Consider the following 22,836-nt stretch of genomic DNA (forward strand, 5'->3'; position numbering starts at 1 on the left):
AGAAGTTCCCTGGATGGCTGAATGAATCTCTTGTTCGTACCTGGCATGTGGTAGGTCCCGAATTCTTCCTCTCACTTATGGTCTTAAGGAGATCTGGGAATACACAGCTTCATTTAGAAATAATTTTTCCTTTTACTTTTGAAATAAAAGGGAGGCATATTAGTTTCACTTGGATGAAGCAGCTACCTTTTCAGCAATAGATAATTCTTTAGTTATAATGATTGACATTACTTTTAGAAGAATGTAATTTTGTGTCACTGATATGCAGACCTTTTCTCTCTGGCATCTTTTAAAGGAAATAAAATTATATTTTAAAAGAGTAAATATATAAGAAACAAACCAGCATTTGTAATGCCCCAATGAATCCTGAAAATTTATTATTTGGGATAATATCAGATACCTTTGTTTTACAACTCATGATAATAATCAGAAAATATACATTTTGAAATGAAAGTCAAAAGAAAAGAATAATTACATATAATACAGATTACAGATATTTTATTTGTACATAAGCAAAGCAGTACTAAAAGCATATTTATGTGTCCACAATTAGTGAACGTGGCAATTTTCTGTTTAAAGCTGCAGCAACTCAAATCCTCCTTGGGTCAATAAGGAAAGACAGATTGAGAAATACATTTAGGGCTGTCACCATGTCTGGCTGTAAACCTATTTTTTAATCTTTCCCTTCCCCCCATATATATATATGTATATACTTTATTGCCTTTATATTTCTGCTGGTTTAATATAATTAGTATACTAAATAGTTATCTGCATTTATTTGGTTTCTAAAAATATATAAAATGCATTGGAATAGAGCTCCTGCAGCTTTCAAGCAGTCACTGTCCTGGCATCGAAAGCTTATTCTGGAAAAGTAAAGCAGCAATACTGAATAAATAGTGATTGTTTTGTCTTCTCCATACAGCTGATGGCCTTCACCCAAAACTTAAAAATACTGTAGCAAATAGTATAAACATGCAACTTAAAAAAATTGACATAATATAAAAGTAATACTTATGAGCTAAATTTTAATACAATATAGACTAATAAAGACAACTTTAGGTAGAAGAGGGATGTGAACACAGCACTGTTATTTACATATAAATTAAGGCCCAGTTTTTCAAAGGCAATGCACACAGGGAACTGCCCATCTGCCCATGCCCTTTGCACACCTGAAATCAAGAGTGTTTGCCTTTTCCATATTATTTCCTCAATCCATTCTTATAGTTCTAACTTGGAAAGATGTTCACAGAAATGGCTTTAAATGAAGTTTCTTTTTGCTAAAGACCGTTTTGCTCTTATTCACAAAGAACATTTTCTTTTAATGCAGGTACAAAATTTGCTCTGGAAGCAAGAGCTTATTTGTTATTCTTAAACACTGTTAAAATTCACACTTCACACCATAAATTCTATATTTTTATGGTATTAGTCTTGTTTTAGCTCTAGTTTACAATTAATTTGAACTATGGGAAATGATGATTGGTTCAGTGATGGCTGAGGGAATTAAATGAGTAACTCCTGTGAATACCAGCCGAAGTCTCACAAATAAATTCCCCGTGCATCAGAACGAAAAAATGCTAACAAGCAAAATACCTCATAAGAACAAAAGGACTGAGGCAACCCACTATGGATCATTCTCTGAGGATGATAAACACTCAAAACGGTCAAATAGAGCAATGCTATTTCAAATTATTTCTTGGTAAGAAAAAAAATTTATCTTCTAATGTATTTAATACTTGTAGAAAATCACAATAAAACAACTTGCAGTATAGTAATAAAAAAATTTGTAATCTAATTTAGTATTTAGAACCTGAATATTCCCCCAGATGCAAAATTTTATATTTGGTATTTTTGTATACCATTGCCTGCTCCCCCCTCTGAAATGTATCCAAAGATGTGGCACTTCATTTAACTCATTTGTATTCACAATTGATAAAAATGATTAGGAATAGACTAAAATATTCTTAAGATGTTCTAGGGAAATGTGTTTTCTTTCCTCTATTTTAAAAAAAGACTTAGAAAATATTTCTTAGAGATATACACTTCCAAAAGGAATATAACTGATTAAAAAGTACAGCTGCTCAATGTATTCATCAAATTCACATTTATATATTCTTCTCATCTAGGAAATAGTATTTATATCTGTAATTAGGTCTGTGAAAATTATCTGGCAGCTGGAAAATTCAAATGAAATTGTCAGAATGCTGCCAGTCTTTCTTTAAAGTTATTAGGTTAATGCTGATAATAATTTACAACAATTAAGTTGGATATTGACTTTGTGTTTTTCATGGCTTGCAAAGGTATCATTGCAATTAAAAATTGCGAAGTTTAATATATCTTCAGTTTAACATTTTGATTTAAATAGAATGTAATCAATTTATAAAAATGTTTTTCTTTGTGAATAAGATCTCAATTTCTCTGAACAATAACAAAATGACTCTTAGTATAGGATGGAACCCTTTAAAAATAAGGCATATACTGGGCATACATAAATCATTATTGTCACAAAATCTACAAATTATTTTGATTTTTTTCTACTAATTTTTAAATAGATGTAGATATGAAATAACCATTATAAATTGAGAGCAAATGTGTATAGATTGTGGCTATTTAGGTAAGACTCATTTATTTCTCAAGTTATCTGCAAAATAGTATAATGGCAAGGTCAACTCGATAACTCCAAAAACCCAAAGAATAAAATATCTTTAGTTGAGGTCTGCCATTTAGCTGGACTAGAAAAGGCAACTCTGCATTATTACTTTCAGTATTCTAGAAGCTTCTATATATTTTCATAGCCATTCTTACAATTTTTCATTGGAAACCTAAACATAGCAGCATTCTCAGCATTCATTAAACCAAAAATAAGTCAAATGTGTTAAAACATCCAAAGTTGCCCTCATGCATAAGATACAACTTACATCTTTTTATTGTTACCATGGCATTAATATACTAATCCACTTTTACTTTGTTGCATGTAAATAATACAAAGAATGTATTTTCCTCAGAATTCAAAACTACTTTAAATTTCAGATTAAAGTCTTAATTATATTGTACCAAATTTTGATCAGAGGGAATGTAAAAATGGCTAAGAGGTATTTGACCACATCCACCTAGATATTACTTGTGAATCTTAGTTAAGTCACTACTCACTAGGAGGGGTGTTGACTCATTTTTTGTTTTATAAATAATAAAATATATGTACAAATGGAGATTAATGTCCTGTAAAAGTCAAGCTCAAAAATGAAAACAAACATTGAATTTATTTCCTTGGTAAAAAGTAATGAACTCCAATATACTTTCTCTCCATCTAAGTGACTGGAGAAATTGCAATAGTCCAGAATGTACAGAGTAAATTATGTGCAAGCAATACCAATAGACTATACATATGAAGTGGGTTATTTTAAAAATATATCACTTAAAGTAACCTTCCTGAAGTACACCAACCTGGTCCTCAGATATCTCTAACTTATGTATTATGGAAACTCTGAGGATCCATGAGATTAAAATGATAAGTAAGGGCAGAAACAAAATACCTAATGTATCAGGAAACCCATGCCTATTTGAATAGATCTTCAAGAATGACATTTTTGTTCAACAGTGTCTGAAGCACTGCATATCTTTTAAACATACAATTTACCTCATGAAAATATTTCTGTTCTGGTATGTGGCCATTGGTATACTGGAAATACTGTAAAGAAAAGATTCAACTCCAGATTAAAAAGAAAACCTGAATCATTTCACCTAATTAAGCAATGGCTAGGACACGTTCACAAAATAAACGCAAGTGGGTTCTTCTGGAGTCAATTTCGATGGCGGAGCACCCTATGACACTTGTGTAGTAAATCAGCAACGTACAGATGGAGTCTGGCAACATGCACACAAAGTCATAATCACACAGTATGTAATGTAATTCAGTCACAGGATAAGTATTAATAAAAACTATTAAAACATCAACATTCACACATTAATCGATTATGTGGAATAAATTAAACTAAGCCAGTCACATATTTCTCCTCACCCTGAAGTCACGGTTTTATTTATGTATACACACAGTATAATACTTCCCTAATGCTCTCAAAATGCTACACATAAAAATGAAGGCTTTACATTACAGCTGCTGGACAAAAAGGTCAACACTGTTGATGTGCGAAAACACAGTTTCTTTGTTCTTTAGCCTCAGTGCACAGGGTATGGCTCCAAGTGGTATGCAATTTAGGACAGAAAAAAGATACGGTGGCTGTGAAATATATCCTCTGTTCATCACTGGCACAAATCAAAGAAGGAATTTTTACTGTCCTTGGTACCTTTAGTGGGTCTCTCCCCTAAACACAGATAATGTTATACATATATGCCTTCAGGATTAAATCCAGATGAGATAGGATTCTGTAGAATACGAAGATTACTGGGGAGCTGCCGAGATGAACCAGGCCGCTTCAGGGACCCAGACTGGAATGGTGCCTCTAGACGGGAAACAAAGAAAGTCATCTGATGGACTCATCAACTCAGAGTACTCAGCAATATGAAACAATGGAACTTTTCCTGCTCTGAAGTACCAAATAACATACAGTACAAGTGCGATCCCTGTGGGTCTGGGGTGAGAGGGTAAGGCTGACTCTGCTTGACCCTCAGCTGATAAAACCGTTTTCAATGATTTTTAAACAGTTAATGACCTTTTTAAAAAAAAGTGAGCATTCTGCTTCTCTTTCTTGGTGGTTCAGACCATATGCATACACAGATTGAGAAGTGTCTTTTAAATTAATAGTAAAGACTTAGGAGAGGAAGAAGGGGCATTAGGGACAGAGAGAAGCTAAAACTTAGTGAATACATTATTATGACTCATACATACTTCAGGAAAAAGTTTTATAAAGAAGCAGTTTAAAACCAATGATATGAGATTTGGTGATTACATGCTCATCAAAGGAAATAACCTAAATATTACTGATTTTCACCAGAAACAGGAAGTACACCAAAATTTTAAATGGCCCAAACATTAGCTTTGAATGGGAGGATTACACTTTAATTGAATCCAAGCAGTTTATTCAAAGTTAACCAGCGTGGGCCAGCCCTGTGGCTTAGCGGTTAAGTGCGCATGCTCCGATACTGGCGGCCTGGGGTTCGGATCCCAGGCGCGCACCAATGCACCGCTTCTCCGGCCATGCTGAGGCTGCGTCCCACATACAGCAACTAGAAGGATGTGCAACTATGACATACAACTATCTACTGGGGCTTTGGGGAAGAAAAAAAAGGAGGAGGATTGGCAATAGATGTTAGCTCAGAGCCAGTCTTCCTCAGCAAAAAGAGGAAGATTAGCGTGGATGTTAGCTCAGGGCTGATCTTCCTCACCAAAAAAAAAAAAAAAAAAAAAAAGTTAACCAGTGAAAATAAGTTAAAAAAACAGATTTCTCAGCATCTTACCCCTTTCTACGTCTGCATGTGAGGCCTCTACTTCAAGGGGCTCTGCTGGCAAAACGGTGACCTTTGTCCCCGTCTGCTGGATGAACTGCTGGAGATTGACTTGCCGCAGCTCTTTAGTCAACTGCTCCAGTTCTTGTTCTTTGTCCTAGATGGAAGTTAAAATTTTCTCTTTAATGTGAGGATTCACCATTGGCCAGCTAAAGACATCCTTGTGACAGTCCATCTGCTACAGGGGTTAAACGTGGGATATTCGCTTTCATAAGAACGCATTTAACAAATATGCTTTCTATCGATACGATGAGCCAAACAGGTCACTTTCACTCTGTGGCATGGGCCAAAAAATAAGCAAATAAAGGACAATAGCTTCTTCATCTGTCCTTTTAAATGTGATGCTTTCTTCTGGTAGGAATACACTATGCACCTGATGAGATAATATATATGCCTATAAACTTTCATCAATAAAATCCTGGTTTCCATCCATCCCAGTGTTTACAGCAATCTTGCTAAGCTGTTCACAATTAAATTTCCCTATTATCCACTTCATAACTGACTGCAAAAGTGACAGTCATTTGGTCCATGAGTTCAGAGTTCTTGTTTTTTGTAAACTGTTTAAGTTTTCATGGGGCCTGTTATTGAGATTTATATTATAGCATGAGGAAAGCAAGATTCCCACAAGAGTCTCACTATGGGGTTCTCAGATTCTTGACAAAGACAGGTCTGAGAACTGAAGAGCACTAAAGAAAGGAGATCAAATTTGGACAGCCAGAAAGCTCCAAAAGCAAGGAGAGGCATTCTATTATTGAAAAGATCTTCCTCTCTTTCTCTCCTTCATTGCATTGTAAGAAAAAGGGTGTGCCTGGAGGGTTTGGCAGGGATGGGGAAGAGACACAAGAAATGAGTGGTTGTTTCCTCTACGTACTCTGAGTGCAGGGGGTACTTAGAGATATGTTTGTAGTTTGATTATTAGACAATTTTCAGTGGGGAGTGGGATTTACTAGTAATGATTGTCATGAATGAGTGCTTCCTGAAAGTAATATCAAAGACAACACAATTTCCAACTGAATCGTTTTTTAAGTGTCAAGTGAATCCAAATAGTAAAACACTGACAAATCAGGGGTTAACGGCCAACCTTCTAATGTATGAGAAATTCCTGATTTTCAAACTTTTGGTGGTAGTTTTCCCTCTCACTGCAGTTAATGACAGAGAAAGAAAATCACATCCTGATTTTCAGGAACATTCAGTTCCTCCTGAAACCTCTGCTTTCTCTGCTTGTGGAACTGTTCATATTCTAAAGCAACTCTTCTCACTTCCACGTGCACAGGTGCTCTGTGGAGATCCTGTTACAATAAGTGGGCCCTTAAACCGCATGGATCAGACTTTCAATAGCAAGCTTCTAAACCAGCACTGTCCAATGTGGTGGCCCCTAGACACACGTGCTATTGAGCACTTGAAATGTAGCCAAATGTCACTAAAAACAGAATTTTAAGTTCATTTAATCTTTTTAAACAGCTTTATTGAATATTATTTAACTAATTTAAATTTAAGTAGTCAAACCATAATCAATTGTGTGTCTTTCTCATTTCATCTGTTAGAGACTGACATCTGTTTGCAACTCCCATAACATCACCACACTGTCTTTTCAAGAATGGGTATCCAAGAAATATAAGTTGAGTGATCAGGGTCTAAGCGGCGAAATATAAATGTTCTTGTACGTGAACTAGAGAGGGGAAAAATTAGAGAGGAACCTTTGTACCCTTCTTCTCAGGAAAGCAAAGGAGGGTAACGTGGAGGGGGGAGGAGGGGAGGGGACTATTTACATCTTGGGAAAGAAGCCGAGGTTAGCAACAATGGAGGAGTGAGAGAGAGGCAGGCAGCTAGCCACACAATCCTTGGTAATCTCTGTGGGCTTTGGTTCCCTATCTCTACAAGGAGAAGGTCAGACTCATATCTTGTCATTAGTGTCCACTCCAGCTCTGAGATTCTGTTCTCCTGTGCCCAACTAAGGAACGCTCCAACTGCCATCCTAAGAAAGCTCCTCCTGTGGAGCAAGGGTCAGTGTGGCTTTAGCGCTCATCTTTGATTTGGTCTCACATCTTAGCTTTGTCATAGTAGCAGAAATTCTAAGAAACTTATAAACAAAGGTAGGTTTCTAACTAAATGTAAGAGAAAATACACAATCATTAAAGATGATTCATTTAAATAGATGAAACATTCTTTTAATAAAAATATTCTTACCTGTAATCGTTTGGTGGCTTGTCCAAGAGATCTTTCCACAGCTTTGATGCCATTTTCCAGCCTCAGACTCTGCTGGCCTTGAATGTCAATTTCCCCTTTGACTTTACCAATCTTTCCTTTAACCTCTTCTTCATTGACTTGTGCCTCCTGAACTTCCCGTTGCAGTTTTTCTGCTTCGAGACCACTTTCCATTGTCTGGATCTGAGCCAAATAGTCCTTTAATTTGCTCTCACATTCTGTTATTTTCTGTCTTATTTCTTGAAGTTGATCCTTCAGCTGTTTTTCATTTTCCTGTTCAATCTGCAATTCATTTTCCCAAAATTCCTCCTCTTCAATTTCTACATCATTTCTTTTGATCTTTTGCTCCAGGCGGACAATTTCCTCTTCAAGGTTAGAGTTATATTTTTGCTCCCAAAATCGTATTTCTATTTCACTTGATTCTAGCTCTTTCTCAATGGATTGAAGCTTTTCTGTCTGCAAACGGATCAGCTTCTTTAACTCATCTGCTGTTGTTTTGCAGTTATTCAGCACCTTTTGCTTAAATTCAGTTTCTTTACCTTTCCCGAAAATGTCCATTAATCCTTTGGCACCTCCTGTAAATGTTAATGATTTCCTTTTAGGTTCTCTTCTTTTGATGGATTTGTCAATCTGAGGCCTCAGTTTGGCTAAGGGAGGCAAACTCTGCCTATATAAAGTTCTTTCAGGAATTCGAGCCACACTATCTGAAGTGGGTCGCTCACTGAGAGATGGCCCTGTTCGACGTAGAATCAGCTGTACATCACTAGCATACTGCCCCCATTTGTTTAAGGATATGATAGGATTTTCATGAGGTGCTAAGTGTCTTTCAGTATCTCTCCATTTTTCTATAAGAGTGTACCTTCCAGTTCGACCTAGATAAAAAATATAAGAACAAATGGTCAAAATGGGATATGCAATAGCTAAAACAATGCAACAGAGGACACTATTTGATAACTTTCTTCCTGACTAGCATCAGAGTCCAGTCCACGCTGCCTTTAAAACTTTCACTTGAAGATACTTTACTCCTTAAGATATGTAACAGCATAAAATTATGGATGTGAATTGCATATACTCTTCAGACTTGCTTAGAAATTCAACTTTATACTTTAAACCTCAGTGAGAATCTTACACTCTTGTCAAATGCCTTACTGCTTAGACCTTGTTTAGGGCAAGACCTCCAGGTGAAACAAAGGAGGACACTAGAATGCCCCATTGGAAGCCGTGAGGGCCTGGTCCCAGGAACTAGGTAGAACTTCAAAACTTGAATACACTTCCATTTTGTGAATCTCTCTGCTTTCTTTGCACATCAGGACTTGGGAAGGTTGGCGGCCCCATTTTTCCTCCTGAAGGGAAACATGGAACTGGTGGAGAACCTGCTATTCAGTTAACAGGCAGCTGGACAGGTCTTTCCTGTTTCCCCATGAGGGCCTCAACAACCCATAGCTCACACAGCTGGTTTCTTCCTGCACACTTGTAGCAAATAAAAAAATCACCTCAAAGAAAACAACTCTTCAAAATAATTTCATATAAAAAGAGGGGCCTAAAGAGAAGTCTTGTTCAGTTTTGATAGTAACAGCTTCAAAGATTCTTCTACAAAAAATTTAAAAGGCAAAAATGGTATTATTAAAAAACAAAAAGAGAATAAAATCACATTTGAATAAAAAATTCACTGAACCTAACTAGTAATTATGGAAGATAAAGTTTCAGAAGACAATATAATGTCATTAGCTTGAACACAGTTCCTAAATATTTCCATTTAAGGTGGGTGGGCCAGAGGGATTATATTAATTTTGTTACAAGTGTCCATTAGACACCTGAAACTAATATAATGTTATATATCAATTATATCTCAATAAAAAGTGTCCATTAGAGTTGATATGATTACAAATGAAAAAACCTGACCCTGCCATCTAGCACTTATAATACTGGCATATACACCTACTGATTTCTCTTCCCTGCCTTCTTTTTTAATCTCACAAGCTTCTGAACCAATAGTAGTATCTTCTCAATTACTGGGTCAACAAACGGGGATCTGGATATGTAAATATGAACACCCATGTATGCAATTTGGAAGCAGCTCTAATAAGCATATGCATATATTCTCCTTTAAGGAAACCTGAAATCTTGGGTGCAGCTGAAAAGCTGGAGCTGGAGGCAAACAGACTGGAGTTTTAATCCCAGGTAAATTACTTACTGGTAAGTAGCATAACTTCACTTCTAAAATGGGGATAGTAGCAATACCTCAAAGATTCTGCGAGTCAGAGTCAGGTGTAATAAGCACCTACCACATCGCCTGGCCCACAGCAGGCATTAAGTCATGGTAGCCACAATTAACTTAAAACACTGTTATTTACATAATAAAAGGGCTGACCAGAGACCTCCTTTAAATAGTGATGTGACATGACAATAATCTGACTTTAAAAAAATCCTTAAGTAACTTTGAGCAACTCCCAACTTGTAAAGCTGGACAGAGTGGAAAGAACAAGGGCCCTGGTGGAAGGCCTGTTCACATCTGCCTTTGCCATCTAGTTATATGAGTTGCTCACATTATTAAATTTCCTTTAGCTTCAGTTTCCTCATCTATAGGGTGAGAGTAGTACTGTCTTACATGACAATGTTGTGAGAGTCGAGATGTAAAATATAAAAATGTTCTGTAAAAATGGAAAGTGCTATACAAATATTAGTTGTTACTATTATCAAAATACCTGGGAAAGCAAGGGAAATGAAAAAGAAAGACTTAGCAAGTTGGATTGGCTTCTTGGAATAAAAAATGTTTCTACTAATTTTCAGGTTAAAAATTACTGTAATTACCCCAAGAAAAACCACATGACAAATGTGCAAGGTTACAACTGCTCCATGTGTACACACTGCCTCAGAGCTCACGGCACTCTGTGTTCTTGGCTCTGCTGCTTATCAATCCCTTTTAGGACCTCACTCCTGCTATCTGGACCCCGTGTCCTCATCAGTAACATGAGCGGGTAGACCAGATCAGAAGAGCCCTCTCTAATTCCATCAGGCCAATGAAGCATCTTCAAAAAGAAAACTGAGTCATTACATTATACGAGCTAAATTAAAATTGTTCAAGCCCCTAATTTACTGCCAGTGTTCCCTTTTTGTTAAATAATGCATATTTAGAGTGCAATTAGGCGAAAAGAAAAAAATTTCCATCCAACGATATAAAAAACCTTTTTTTACAAAGGTAAATGAATTAATAGCTTTGATTTTATTAAATCCCATAATCATTGTTTTTAATACCTACACTTGGCAATGCCCTACAGATCCTGTCTATTTCATTTAAATAGATTCAAATTCCTCCTGCAAAACTCCTTTTAGTGCATTTTATTAAATGCATTTAGTTTTACCTTGCATACTATGTTGATGTACCCTTAAAACTAATTAAAAGGAATATGTATCTATCTATCCATCTATCTATGGCATTTGTAGTTTAAGCTGTTTTGGCTATCTAGGACTGCGTGCCACATTAAGAAATGGTAAATAAAATATTGACTATACTTTTGAATAGTTGAAGCAATTGAGTGTAATCTCAAGAATCATTAACTTCACATAACGAGGAAAATGACACAAAGAGATTTTAATGTATTAGTGGAATCTCATTAGATGAATGACATACATCAAAAGGAAATAGGGCAACGGATTACTCTCACCTAACAAAGCAGAATATATGACTATGAAGTAATATGAAGTTTTTGAAAATATACACCAAAACTCAAATATGGATCACCCAGAAACATTATGCCCTATTTCAAACATTTTTTTATTGCAACCATTTTTTCACAATTTTAGGAAATTTTTCCTTAGATCCAAAAAACAGAATCATGATTTAAAAGTCACATCTTGTTATTTATTCAACAAATATATACTGAACACCAAATATTTGTCAAAAATAGTGTCAGGCCCTGGGGCTATAGATTCTATTAAACACCTTGATCATCAACCCTCTTCATAAGTTTTAGTTTTAACTGACATTTGATTTTTTCTTCAGCATCAAATGCTCCTTACCCCAAAGATGACTACTACATTATTCAAAAGAATGTGACAAAGAGCAGGTATTAGGAATTTAATGCTAACATATCCTGTTTCTGGACATATTGGAAGTAATGTCAGTAATACCTAAGTTATTCTTTATCTATGGTGAATAAACTATCCTGCCTCACTGAATTTTTCCAATAACAGATGCTTTGCTCCTTGAGCTATAAACATTTTGAATTTTTATGCAGACTCTAGTGAATATAAGTAATCCTTTCCGTGATGACTTAGAATTCTTAAAACGAACATTGATTTCTGTAAGAGAACTTACATTTATCACTTTATAGTCTGTTAAATGCTTTTGATGCTTTTATATATATAAATATATATAATATACAAAATATATAAAATATATATAATATACATAATCTTAATTGGTTCTATGAGTTAAGCAGTACAGGTATTATGATCCTCAACTTACCAGTGAAGAAAGCAAAGCTTAAAGAATTTAAAGCAATTCCCTGATGATATACAGCTACTCTGCAAATTTACCAGCGAATTTTCTACAAGTCCTAAGTGTTATTTTCTACAAGAATTTTCTACAAGTCCAAGTTAAGAGTTATCTTAAGGATAAGATAGAGTATTTATATCTTATGGTGACAATGATATAACATAAGAATATCTCTGAGTATAATCTGTCAGCTAGCTGTGCGTTCAACCCATAGTTAAATCATTCACAGTGTATTTTCCCAGTATGTTGATGAGAATATCGTGTAATCACAGAATTACTGTATGTTAACTGAGGATCTACTTAGGATTATATGATAAGCTTACTACTATTAAAAATAATGAAAACATTTATTGATTTCTTAATGATTAACATTTATTATGCCTACTATTTGCTAGGCATTCTGCTGGTTACTTTACATAAATAATATTAACCAAAATAACAGCTAACACATCACTATAAAGTACTAAGATTTGGGAGACTGTTTGTTAAAGGAGCATAATCTAACTCACCCTGACTGATGCATGCTGTGAATTACAAATATTCACATTCATTAAAATAATCTCTTACGGATGTGAAAAATATGGAAGCTAATTAGAATTATGGATAACTACGCTATTGTTATAAACATCAAAACTGTAAAAGATTACTTTGACCATAAAAAAGGAGTATTTTTTCCTATTAAGGATTTTTATTTCTTGTTTCAATGTAATTCTATCAGTAACTATATTTTCTAACAGCTGTCCATTGCTATTACAGCAGGTATAACTAACATAGTATAATAGCAGTTAAGAGCAGGGTTCTTGAACCAGACTACAGGTTTGAATCCTGGTACCCTCCTTACTAGCTGTATGAGCTTAGGCAAGTCATTTAACAGCTCTGTGCCTCAGCCTGATCATCTGTAAAGTAGGGATAATAATAGTGCCTTCCTCATAAGATTGTTGTAAGGATTAAATGATGTGGAAAATTTAATTCATAATCCAGTAAATGAAAAATGAGATTTTAAAATTATGAAGGATTATGAAGAGTGAAGTCTTTTTTGTTTTTTAAACTCATCTATAGGTACATAAAAAGCATTGCTTATAGTGTTTACTTCTAGGAGGTAGGATCATGAGTGACTCTTTTACCTTGTGTTTTTCTAAATTTCAAAATAGTCTACAATGAATAGTATTACTTTGTAAACAGATACAAAATTGATCAATTTGTACATTTCTAAAATTGACAATTTACACATGAAATTAAGAGTTAAATATGACAATATAAAATATATTCTTTTCCTTATCTTCTAAAGGATCATATAACTTTAGAGATGGATGGGACATTAGGTGGTCACCTAGTTCAGCCTGTAATTAACTGGAAAAAATTTTAAAAAATTCATCCATTTATTCACAAATATGTATTGACTATTTGCTAGTGCTATTGACAAGTGCTATATGCTAGACATGATTTTAGGCTATGAGAATGAGCAATAACAAAACAGTGGCTTACAACAGACAATATACAAATAAATGAATGTAGGTCTACCGTCCATTATCCAATAGCTTTAAGGTCAGACATGCTAAAAATTCAGAACTTTTTGGATTTTAGAAAGGTAGCGTAGTGCTATCCTGCAGGTCTATAATCAAACATATTAAAATTTCTAAAGTAAAATGTATCAAAACTCATACCAAATGGAATAAATATAGATTAAAAACAGCCTCACAATAAATCAGATCAGTTTTTACCACCAAATGAGTTCAAGCCTCGTTAGGTATGGCTAACAAATGAAGTATGATAAACTTGAGGCTTTTAGAATTTTTTAGATGTCAAAATGTGGATAACAAATTGTGGCCTATATGTAATACTGTCAGGTGGGGTAAGTGCTATAGAGAATAACAGAGTATGGCAGGGAAGGAGTATGCGAGTGTGTGTGCATGCATGTGTGCACGTGTGTATGGACATGTGATCAGGGAGGGCTCTGTGATAAGATGACACTGAAGCAGAGATCCAGGGGAGTGAATTTTGAAGATATGTGGGTGCAGAGTATTGTCAGCAGAGAGAAGAACAGATGCAAAGACTGAGGCGGAAATGTGTTGGGATGTTTAAGAGCGGACAATCCAAACTGAGTGCTAGGAAATGAGGTCAGAATGGTGAGGGGGTAAAATAGGGATTCATTTAGGGCCCTGAAGACCACTGTATGGACTTCGGAATCTTCTGAGTCAGGAAACCACCGAGGGGTTTTGAGAAGAGGAGTGATACGATGCAACATATTTTACAAGTATTACTTTAAAAGAATCTGTTGAGACCAGGCTGCAGGGGACCAGGATGACGAAGGGAGATGAGTTGGAAGGCCACCACACAACTCTAAGTGAGAAATGATTGCTCACCTAAAGTGGTAAGAGTGGCTGTGGAGAGAAGCAACAAGGTTCTGGATGTATCTCGAAGGTAGTACAGATAGGATTTGTTGATAGATTGGTTGTAAGGTACTGGAGCAAGAAAAGAATCAAAGATCATACAAAGGTTTTAGATCTAATCAATTAAAAAAGAGTTCTCATTTGCTGAGATTAGAAGAAGGAAATTTGACGGTGGGCAGTAGTTGGGACACAGAGCTTGGGTTTTGACATTTTAAGTCTGAGAAACCAATTAGTCATGTTCTAAAACTGTGCTGTTTACTCAATAGCCACTAGCCACATTTAAATTTTAATTAAAAATTCATTTCCTCAATTATACTAGCCACATTTCAGGTACTCAATAGCTACAAGTGGCTGGTGGCTACCATCCTGGACAGCACAGATATAGAACATTTCTATCCTTGCAGAAAGTTCTACTGGGCAGCACTGTCCTAGAAACTATGTTTTATTGAGTACCTACTTTAGGCAAAGCAATGGTGTACGAAAGATAAATGAGCAGGACACCTACTTTGGAGAGACTTTCAGAGAAGAGAAAGAAGTGTTAACAGATACTAAAACTAGAGTTCTGTATAAAACGTGCCTGAAAACTGATTTTCTTGGGCAAACTATATGAAACACAGCTTCTTAGGAAGAGTCCCCTCCACCTTGGGCCCCAGCCCCAATCAATTTGTTTTTGTCTTGTAATGATAATTACAGAATTAAATGCTAGTTCTGGCCTCAGGTGAAGGAGATATGGGAACAAGATCATAAGAAGTGGGAACAGGGAAAAATTCTGAATCTTAATACTTTAAATGACACCAGGCACCAAAGCAGTGTGAATCAGACAACCTTCCCCTCAGTCTCCTTGATTTCGTCCTCCTCTTTTCCTCTCTAATCTTCTGTTAGCTGTACTTTACAGTCTAAGCTACTTGAAGGCAGAAATACATTCTTTTCATATTTTTGGTTTAGGATACTGTAAAAGCAAATGCATTTTCTTAACTATAACTTGTGACAGATGATCTGTCAATGGCTTTCTGTTTCATATACAGATTTGAGAAGCAGTTTGAACTCTGAAGTAATGGTATTTCTGAGATAGTTTATGGGAGAAATAAGGTAGAATATTTAAAACTAGGAACATTTCAGAAAGCCTGGGATGTGCAGTGACCAAACACACAGTGCATTCTTGCTGGGCAGTTTAACCACTTCATGCCAATTAAGTGTTTCAATCACGATTTCACTTTCAGTTATTCTCTCTCTTATAATGTGAGAATGTGTTCTATTTCCACCACCTAAATACAACCTGTCCAGGAAGTCAAAGATCAGAGTAGAAAGTATTTCTTTTTATACATTAGATACACTCAACATCTTTTATCAAATTATGTCCTGTCTTTAGCTCTTTTCTAATTTGATTCGACTGATGTAGTAGCACTGAGTCAGGAAATGTTAGCTGTCACACATATTTGCAGACTGCCAACTTGTGTACATATTTTTATATTTTGATGGTTTCCTGAAAATAATTTTAGCTAATCAGGAAAACTCAATATTCCCTAATCAAACATATATCTATATGTCCCCCATGAGGAAAATATGTGGACTTAAACCCAAGAAACTAGTCTACAAGTTGCTTCACTATATATTTGTTAGAACCTCTGTAGTTTTGCTCAGTCAGTCCATACTCTGGTAAGAGTATAGCTAAACTTCTACTGTGTTAAGCCATAGAAATTCTGGGGTTATTTGTTACAGCAGAAATTTTCCCTAATTAATAAACTCTCTGTTATTTCTTACAGTAGAAATAAAGTCAAAATACTATAAAATTTTCATTTAGCGTTTAGGCTCTGAATACCAATAATTATCATTACAAGAGAGATAAATATTTAAGTATGTATCAGAAGCATATTGAATTTGATGCTGAGAAAATCTTAAGGCACAATAAAAGCAAGGATCAACAGCCCTCGGCTGGTAGCTGAGTCATCTCTTAGATGAATTCCGAATTCAATGAAGTATGTATGATACAGAAAAAGAGTTGTTTAGCCAAGTTTGGAGAAATATCATAAAACACCTGTATTCAAGTTGTGAATTTTTCAAAACAGGTCTGGACTGAGTGATTGAGGAAGGAAAAATGGGAAATAGATTCAGTTAAAACTTCTGTTGAGCTTGTTCACAAGCAAGCACACTCTTAGTCCAAATGGATAAACACATATCTGGTACATCTGAGATTTCCCCCCTGAAATTCTCGGTAGAAAATGTGGTTATATGGACAGACGCAGCCTGCTGCACTCCTCAACTAACTCGACCTTTGTAAAAACTACTCATTGTTTATTGTTTGTTTTATCAAAGCCCATGGCTTGAGTCTCAAATATAACACTGTTAGGTTTGACACCTGCTAATCGTAGTTTTCATTAAGGAGAAAAAAACAAAAAAAGCTGAATATTTTAATTCAAATAAATTCTGTGAGACTTTTAAAAGGGACAATTACTAAATAAGTTGGCTGCAAAAAATATGAAGTAAAATTAAATGCCTTAATTTCCCCCTCTTTAATAATTAAACTTAAGTCCATAAATATAATATTAGTCTCAAACGCAAGAAAACTTCACTGGATGCGAAAGCCTAGGATTTTCAGCATTATTTTACTATATGAGAGTGCTATATAGTATTTAAGGAAAAATCAAAGGATGTCAGAATTAAAGACAGCCTCCATCTTTGTACAGGGTCGCCAACCTCTAACAGTGCATCTGCTGCGACACAGGTGGCACAATCACCTCTATAAAATGCTCAGGTGCCACGGTGACTTGTTTTAATCCTGAGCTAACCTGACATGCTTCCAATACAAACTAGCATGACATAAAATAAACTCTTGATAAGGAGCTCACAGACAAAGAGGCCCTGAGCACCTAGCATTGTGCTGAACACACAGCTTCCTTTTAATACATGTTTGCTAAATGATGGATTTAAGATGCAAATATAAACTTTAACCCACATTACTGGCTTTACTGATGTAGGTGTTTATGCCTTCATCATGTTCAAAAAGGATTTAAAGCAATAAAAACAAATAAAATATGATAAAGATAAACTGAGAGTGAATAAGAAGAAAAGCTGCAATAGGGTAGGTGAATAGGATGGAGTTAGTCAGCACATACTTGACAACTTCATCTTCATTGTATAAGAAGATTAAAAAAGTACACGTGACCTTTTTTAATGGAGAACAATGTTATTTAATTCGTTGCATTTTCTTTTCTAAAAGTATTCAGAATAAACGGTAAATAGGAATTTTCCTAATGAGGGGCCTGGGAACTAGGAATCTATGTTTTGGCTCAAGAAAACATCTTTAGTTCCAGAAATCATTGTTTGGGATAAACAACAGAAGAGAAGACAGTGCAGACTCTAGACTCAAGATCAGTAAAATCAGGGGGAGCCAGAGAACAAGCGCCTTCACAGATTTACCTAAGCAAGGGGCAGAGTGATAGGAAAGCGTGCCTGTGGGATGTATCATGGAACCAAATGAACAACAGTCACTAGAGATCTGTGTTTAAAACAAACAGGCGAACAGCAACAGGAAGCATGACCCGCTTTATCTCGGACACCTAGAGGGCTCACTTACCTATCGCTTGAGCTAAGGCTATTACAACCTCCTGGCAAGTTGTGACTTCGGTGACCCCACACACAATCCTCTGAACTCCATCCACCCACACTTTAAGTTCCATGGTGCACCAGCCAGTCACCCAAGGGCCCCGAGACTGGTCATCAAGGTGTCAGGTCATGTCTCTGGCTACGGAAACATGGAGAAGGCAGAGTCTGTGTAGTCAGCTAAAAAGAGGAAAAAACATTTTTAATAAAATGAATCTTAATACTCCTCCCAGGAAGTAAATACTACACAAAACAAATTTTAATATATCATAATCCTACTACCATTAATAAGCATGTGCTTACTTATTTTCCAGAACTGAGTTCAGAGCATGAATGCAACTCTAGCCACCTATCATGACACTGTTTCACATTACTACCATTTTCATAATTATGATTTTAATCATAAAGTCAGTCTCTATTGGGTAAAGAAACCCTTATTTACTTGACCAAGCCCTACTGCTCAATATATAAGCTGTTTCTTTAAAAAAAAATTATTTCATTAGGATCATTTCTGAGGTTGAAAATAAAAGAAAAAGTTTGCCATTCTAGGAATCATCAATAATTGCACCAGTTTCCACAGCCTTGCCGCATCTGTAAAGGAATCTTCATAATCCTTGCATTCCTTTGTTGAATATGTCCCTTGCCTCCCTCTCTCCCCAAAGGACCGAGAGTGTTGTCTTCACCCTGAAACTCCAACTCCAATTGCAGTGTAAGGCACAGGTGTGCAGAAAATGTTAGTTAAGGAAATGAGTTCCTTTGATGGCTGACAACTTCTGCATGTATGAACTGCTTGTTCTTTTCTCATTATTTGACTAGGGTTTGATAATTTTCTTAAATTATAAGTCATTCTAATAATATAAACCTTACCCTTCTGTTATATTGCTGTGCTTCCCCCATGTTTGGTTTTTTGTTTAGCTGCACTATATGCCAAGCAGAAACTTCTACATTCTCATATAGTCAGACCAAATGCCTTGATTTCTTCCATTGATTAGAATGTTATTATTAGCCTGCTAAAAATAAATTACACACAATTCTTTTTCCTGTGAGTTTTTAAAATCTCAACTCTTCCTGTGTTAAATCTTTAATCAATTTGTGATTTGTTTGTCCATTGTGCTGTGATCTTCCTATTTCTTTGTTTAAAAAAAAGAATGTTAAAGTTTATGAGATGCATTAATTTAATTAAAAAGAACAATTAAATTTGTTTAAAGGTTTATAATGGAACTGGTGTTCAGGATTAACGACTTATTAAAAAGCTTATTTAAAAAACACTAAAAATTTTTCTTGTAAAATAGAATTTACTACAAACAGTAACTTAGTCCTAGTACAATCTCTTAAAAGACCTAAGACAGTTCTAGGCCATTTGGTCACCTGGGTAGATGAGTCAGAACACATGTAAAGTGAAGGAGAATAAACCTAAGTACCTTCTCCAGAGAAGGTACAAAAAGACTTTTTGTCATCCTGAAAATAAGAGAAAGGACTGATTGTTAATTTCCCAGTGTGCTGCTTCAGCTCTCTGCCTATGCTGCAGCTCCACGGTGGTTTCATTAAACCCGCTACATGACCAGAGAAAGGGCCACTTGCCTCTGAAAAGCTGATTCCCATAACTATGTTCCTCAGTTATGAAGTCCTGTGAGATGTAAAAGTTTCTGGGGGCAAAAAGGGTTCCAGGAAATTACCTCAACATAATAAAGGCCATATATGACAAACCTACAGCCAACATCATTCTCAATGGGGAAAAACTGAAAGCTATTCCTCTGAGAACAGGAATAAGACAAGGGTGCCCACTGTCACCACTCTTTTTCAACATAGTACTGGAAGTTTTAACCAGAGCAATTAGGCAAGAAAAAAAAAATAAAAGGCATCCAAATTGGAAAGGAAGAAGGAAAACTCTGTCTGCAGATGACATGATTCTATATATAGAAAACCCTAAAGAATCCACCAAAAAACTATTAGAAATAATTAAACAACTACAGCAATATTGCAGGGTACAAAATCAACTTACAAAAATCAGTTGCATTTCTATACGCTAATAATGAACTAACAGAAAGAGAAGTCAAGAATACAATCCCATTTACAACTGCAACAAAAAGAATAAAATACCTAGGAATAAATTTAACCAAGGCAGTGAAAGACCTACACACTGAAAATTATAAGACATTTATTGAAAGAAATCAAAGAAGACATAAACAAATGGAAAGATATTCCAGGCTCATGGATTGGAAGAATAAGCATAGTTAAAGCAATCTACCTAAAGCAAAAGCAATCTACAGAGTCAATGCAATCCCAATCAGAATCCCCATAACATTCTTCATGAAAATAGAACAAAGAATCCTAAGCTTTATATGGAACAATGAAAGACCCCAAATAGCCAAAACAATCTTGAGAAAAAAGAACAAAGTTGGAGGTTTAACACTCTGAATTCAAATTATACTACAAAGCTATAGTAATCAAAACAAAATAGTACTGGCAAAAAAACAGACACACAGATCAATGGAACAGAATTGAGAGTCTAGAAATAAACTCACACATCTATAGACAGCTAATCTTTGACAAAGGAGCCAAGAACATACAATGGAGAAAGGAAAGTCTCTTCAATAAACGGTGCTGAGAAAACTGGACAGCCACATGCAAAAGAATGAAAGTAGACACTTATCTTACACCATACACAAAAATTAATTAAAATGGATTAAAGACTTGAATGTAAGACCTGAAACCATAAAACTTCTAAAAGAAAATATAGGCAGAACACTCTCTGACATCAGTCTTAGCAGTATCTTTTTGAATACCACATCTCCTCAGGCATAGGAAACAAAAGAAAAATAAACAAATGGGACTACATTACACTAAAAAGCTTCTGCAAGGCAAAGGAAACCATGAACAAAATGAAAAGACAACCCACCAACTGGGAGAAAATATTTGCAAATCATATATCTGACAAGTGGTTAATTTCCAAAATATATAAAGAACTCATACAACTCAACAACAAAAAACAAACAACCCAATCAAAAAATGGGCAAAAGGATAGGAACAGACATTCTTCCAAAGAAGATATACAGAAGGCCAACAGGCACGTGAAAAGAGGTTCAACATCACTACTTATTAGGGAAATAGAAATCAAATTACAATGAGATATCACCTCACAGCCATCAGAATGGCTATAATTAACAAGACAAGTGTTGGAGAGGATGTAGAGAAAAGGGAACCCTCATACACTGCTGGTGGGAATGCCACTATGGAAAACAGTATGGAGAGTTCTCAAAAAATCAAAAATAGAAATACTATATGATCCAGCACTACTGGGTATTTATCCAAAGAACATGAAATCAACAATTAGAAGAGATTTATCCATCCTTATGTTCATCGCAGCATTATTCACAACAGCCAATATGTAGAAGCAACCCAAGTGCCCGTGAACAGAAGAATGGAAAAAGAAAATGTGGTATATATATACAATGGACTACTACTCAGCCATAAAAAAGACAAAATCGTGCCATTTGCAACAACATGGATGGACCTTCAGGGTATTATGTTTAGTGAAATAAGCCAGACAGAGAAAGACAAACATCATATGATTTCACGCATATGTGGAAGATAAACAAACACATGGATAAGGAGAACAGATTATTGGTTACCAGAGGGGAAGGGGGTAGGGGGAGGCAAACAAGGGGGAGGATGAACGAGGTAAAGGGGCACATATATATGGTGATGGATAAAAACTAGACTATTGGTGGTGCACATGATGCAGTCTATACAGAAACTGAAATATAATAATGTACACCTGAAATTTACAGAATGTTATAAGCCAATATGATCTCAATAAAATAATTAAATTAAAAAAAATAAGTTTCTGAGGGAAAAAAGGGTTCCAAAGGCTAAGAAATGTAAGAAATCCAGTAAATAAAGTTATACAAGTTCCTTTACAGTTAGACTTCTCTGAGCATTTAATCGGCTGGGGAGCTCTCCAAATTTCAAATAGGAGGTTTATATGCTGTCCTCAATCCATTTAGAGAAGATTTAAGGAAAGGCAACAGAAGAGTTCTGCTTTAAAACAAAATTTGTTTCCTTCTCCGCTAGGCACTCTATTTACTAAAAATAGAATTGTGTATTATTTTCTTGGGATAAAATTAAGATTAAAAAATGGTCAAACATTAATATATTGTGTTAAATTAATATATTAAAATTAAAGTATCTTATCAAAATAAAAAAAACTCAGCTGAATTAAAATCTATTTAATACCTAGTCCCTTATTTTTCATTAAAAGATCTTAAATTTGGGAAACTTAATAAGAAAGACAGCAGATCTCATTAAAAGTCTCCCTCCCCCTAAAGAAACCTGTCATTTAAAAGAAACCTGTGAGGCTCTTTTTTAAGTACTGTAAGGTTTTAGCACACCACCACATATTTTCCTATCTGAATTATCACTGTTTCACTCAAACTTTGAATCATTAAGAGAATACAAATGAACATAAAACATATCTACATCTGTTGAAAAACACTTTGTGGGAAAACACTGAGCATCATACTGCTTAGTCAATATAAACTTGCAGGGCATTTATCCTCTTGATCAGAGACTTCCCACCATGGCTCATCAGAGAAGACCAGTGTCTGCGTTTTCATTTTAACAGGACTGATAATATCTCTCAAACTGAATCCTTAAGGAGGGTAGGAAATGTCCTGATGGATC

The 22,836-nt window shown here is 35.4% G+C and overlaps 1 protein-coding gene across 4 annotated transcripts in view; it reads right to left on the minus strand.

The window, feature by feature from the left end:
• Window positions 1–345: 345 nt before the first annotated feature.
• The window catches only part of RASSF8 (Ras association domain family member 8), a 127,105-nt gene continuing 104,614 nt past the window's right edge, over window positions 346–22,836 (minus strand). For all 4 annotated transcript variants that reach the window (XM_087442660.1, XM_087442662.1, XM_087442661.1 and 1 more), the window contains 4 exons: window positions 18,128–18,333; window positions 7,648–8,537; window positions 5,413–5,557; window positions 346–4,457 (listed from right to left, as the gene is read on the minus strand). In XM_087442660.1, coding sequence (XP_087298786.1) covers window positions 4,336–4,457; window positions 5,413–5,557; window positions 7,648–8,537; window positions 18,128–18,230 — 1,260 coding nt within the window. In that variant the 5' untranslated portion in view covers window positions 18,231–18,333 and the 3' untranslated portion in view covers window positions 346–4,335. The remainder of the gene's footprint in view (window positions 4,458–5,412; window positions 5,558–7,647; window positions 8,538–18,127; window positions 18,334–22,836) is intronic.

Source organism: Ceratotherium simum, chromosome 17 (genome assembly GCF_057802395.1).
Source record: "Ceratotherium simum simum isolate JZ-2026a chromosome 17, ASM5780239v1, whole genome shotgun sequence".
Lineage (NCBI taxonomy): Eukaryota > Metazoa > Chordata > Mammalia > Perissodactyla > Rhinocerotidae > Ceratotherium > Ceratotherium simum.